The 2,418-nt window shown below is 36.1% G+C and overlaps 1 protein-coding gene across 1 annotated transcript; it reads right to left on the bottom strand.

Annotated features, from left to right (window-relative positions):
* Positions 1–1,687: 1,687 nt before the first annotated feature.
* K441DRAFT_588229 (uncharacterized protein) lies at positions 1,688–2,133 on the bottom strand (the record flags this gene model as incomplete). Its single annotated transcript, XM_067644706.1, has 2 exons — positions 1,688–1,900; positions 1,999–2,133. Coding segments are annotated over 2 exons (348 nt in total), but the record flags the coding sequence as incomplete, so codon positions are not given.
* Positions 2,134–2,418: the final 285 nt, after the last annotated feature.

A 2,418-nucleotide genomic window follows, 5' to 3' on the forward strand; every position in this document is an offset into this window, starting at 1 on the left:
GCATAGTAACTCTAACTATCTTTATAATCCCTTATAAAATAACCTTGTTTCCCGCAATTTATATAAGCTCCATCTTTAAACCATTAACTTTGCTATAAAGTCCGCCTAAACATCTTCTACTATTAAGATCCCTGGTTTAGCCTATGCTCCTTAGTCCTATAATCACTAGATTCTTAACCTCTAGGTTTCTATAGTTTCTTACTCCATCTCTTATGGGTTTCTTTAGTACTACTTAGGTCCATTAGCTCTGCGCCATACCATAGTTTCTAACTTAGCTTTTGTTATTACGTATTCTACGCCTTATATAACTATAAAACTCTATCCTAACCTCTCTTAGCCTGTTCCCTTTAGAAGATCCTATTATTAATCTTAATCGCTTAATCTATTAATTCCCTTAGGGTATCCGCATCTTCCATTAGAATAATTGCGTCCTAGACTTTAGCCTTAAGTCCTTATTTATACTGTGCTATAAGCGCCCTATTATTCTACTTAACTTAGGTAGCTAGCGTTTAGAACTGCGTTGTGTATTTAATTGCTAAGGTTCGTTGCGTAATATCTTAGAGTTTTCTTTCTGCCGTAGTTGTTGCCTCTGGATCTCTAAATATTTATATAAGTCGCTCCATAAACCCGTTCCAGCTTAAGAATATAAACCGTACCTCTTAGTTTATCGTCGTTATTCCATTTACTTATATCTCTATAAGGTAAGGCTTAAACTATTTAAGTGCCCTTTCTAATAAGAACAATCCTATATACGCTATTTAATCTATAGGTGTCGCCAGCTTTACTCCTTCTTGCGTAACCTTAAAATGTATTTATATAAGGAATCCTTTAAGCTTCAATCTCTCCCTTAAGAATCTCTTAATTAAAGGTAACTTAACCTTCACTGCCCCTATCCTATTAATCCTTTATTTAAGTGTTGTATTATTCTCTATTAACTAATTAACTATCTCTTATAGTTGTCCGACTGTTATAGGTTGCTATAAGTTAGTATCTGCTATACTAGTATCACCTCCTAACCTTAAAGTAGTTGCCGCCGTTAATGGCGTTATAGTGGCTGCTTTTAGTAGCATGTTATTCGACTTCTATATTTATTACCGTAACTAGGTAGTAATTATATAACGGAACCTTATAGCAAGTACTACGGTGGGTTTATTATTAGGCTAGGTATATAGGTAAAGCAAATTAAGTTAACAACGTAATAATAACTGGTGGAGTAGTTGCCTAACAGATTAACTCTAATTGTATTCTAAGAATTACTACAAGGAAGGAACTATTTAGGTAGGGACTAAGGGTCCTTAAATACACAACCGTACTCCTATAAAATCCTTCTTATACGTAATATACGTGTTATACGTGTTATACGTACGTTCCCTTCGTACATTGCGTACACTGCGTACAACATTATGTAACTAGCTTACCATTTCTTATCACATAGTTCTACCGGTTCCATCCTAGACCATACCTATATCAACCAACTAGCTTCTCCCGACTCCTCTCCGAGTAGTCGTAACATCGTACTTAAAGCGTCCGTAACAACAACTACTAGGGAATGAGAAAACGGTAAGAAAACCTATAAGAAGTCCTAACACCTATCCCTATCCTTTTGCAATTTATTTCTATTCTTTTGCTCTCTACTATCCTTTTAAGAGCCTAGTAGGAGTTACCTCCTTCTAGAATCCTATTAATTTTATTCTTCCATAGAATCTCCCACGCTAGTACTATCTACTAGCTTAGCTGCTTTAAGAATCTCGTAGTCTTTACTATTAGCAAAGTGTTTTTCCTTACAATTAATGCAAAAAGGGGTAGTGTGTTTACAAGGCTTGCCTATTGCCATACAGGTAGAACAGTAGTGGTCTTTAGATAAATTATAACGATCGCCCACCGAGCCAAACGAACGCAACTGGCTAAAAAGGTATAGTGTCGAACTGAATGGTTTGACGGCTCGGTAACTAATATATATACGTTTGTGCCCCTTGTCGTCACCTAATATAAATGTACAGCCGCACAGAATCTACAGGCCCTATTAGAGCATCTATCTCCAATATAGCCAAATTTTTGGCAGCTAGTGCACTGCGTAGTAGGAGAGACTTTAAGGTACTTTACTACCCCAGTAGCTGTACCTACAATTGATATCTCTTTTTACTTAAGGATTTCTTGTCTTTTTTCTTCATTCCTTAAGGGGTTTTTTCTTAGGCTTTGGGTCTATTACTGCGATAAAGTCTTTAATATTTTAGTCTCGGGATTTGCTTAGTAGCTCTTCTAGAATAGTAAGGTCGACTTTCTTTAGTAGTAAGATAACGCGGTCTCGGTATTATAGACGTTTATTATTAGTATTAGTAGGTATAACGCCTAGGAGGCGGCTAAGAGCGTCTAGGATTGTAGCTTTAGTACTAGGGCTATAGGTAATAATAAAGTTAA

The sequence above is a fragment of the Cenococcum geophilum genome (genome assembly GCF_001692895.1).
Source record: "Cenococcum geophilum 1.58 unplaced genomic scaffold K441scaffold_66, whole genome shotgun sequence".
In the NCBI taxonomy this organism is placed as follows: domain Eukaryota; kingdom Fungi; phylum Ascomycota; class Dothideomycetes; order Gloniales; family Gloniaceae; genus Cenococcum; species Cenococcum geophilum.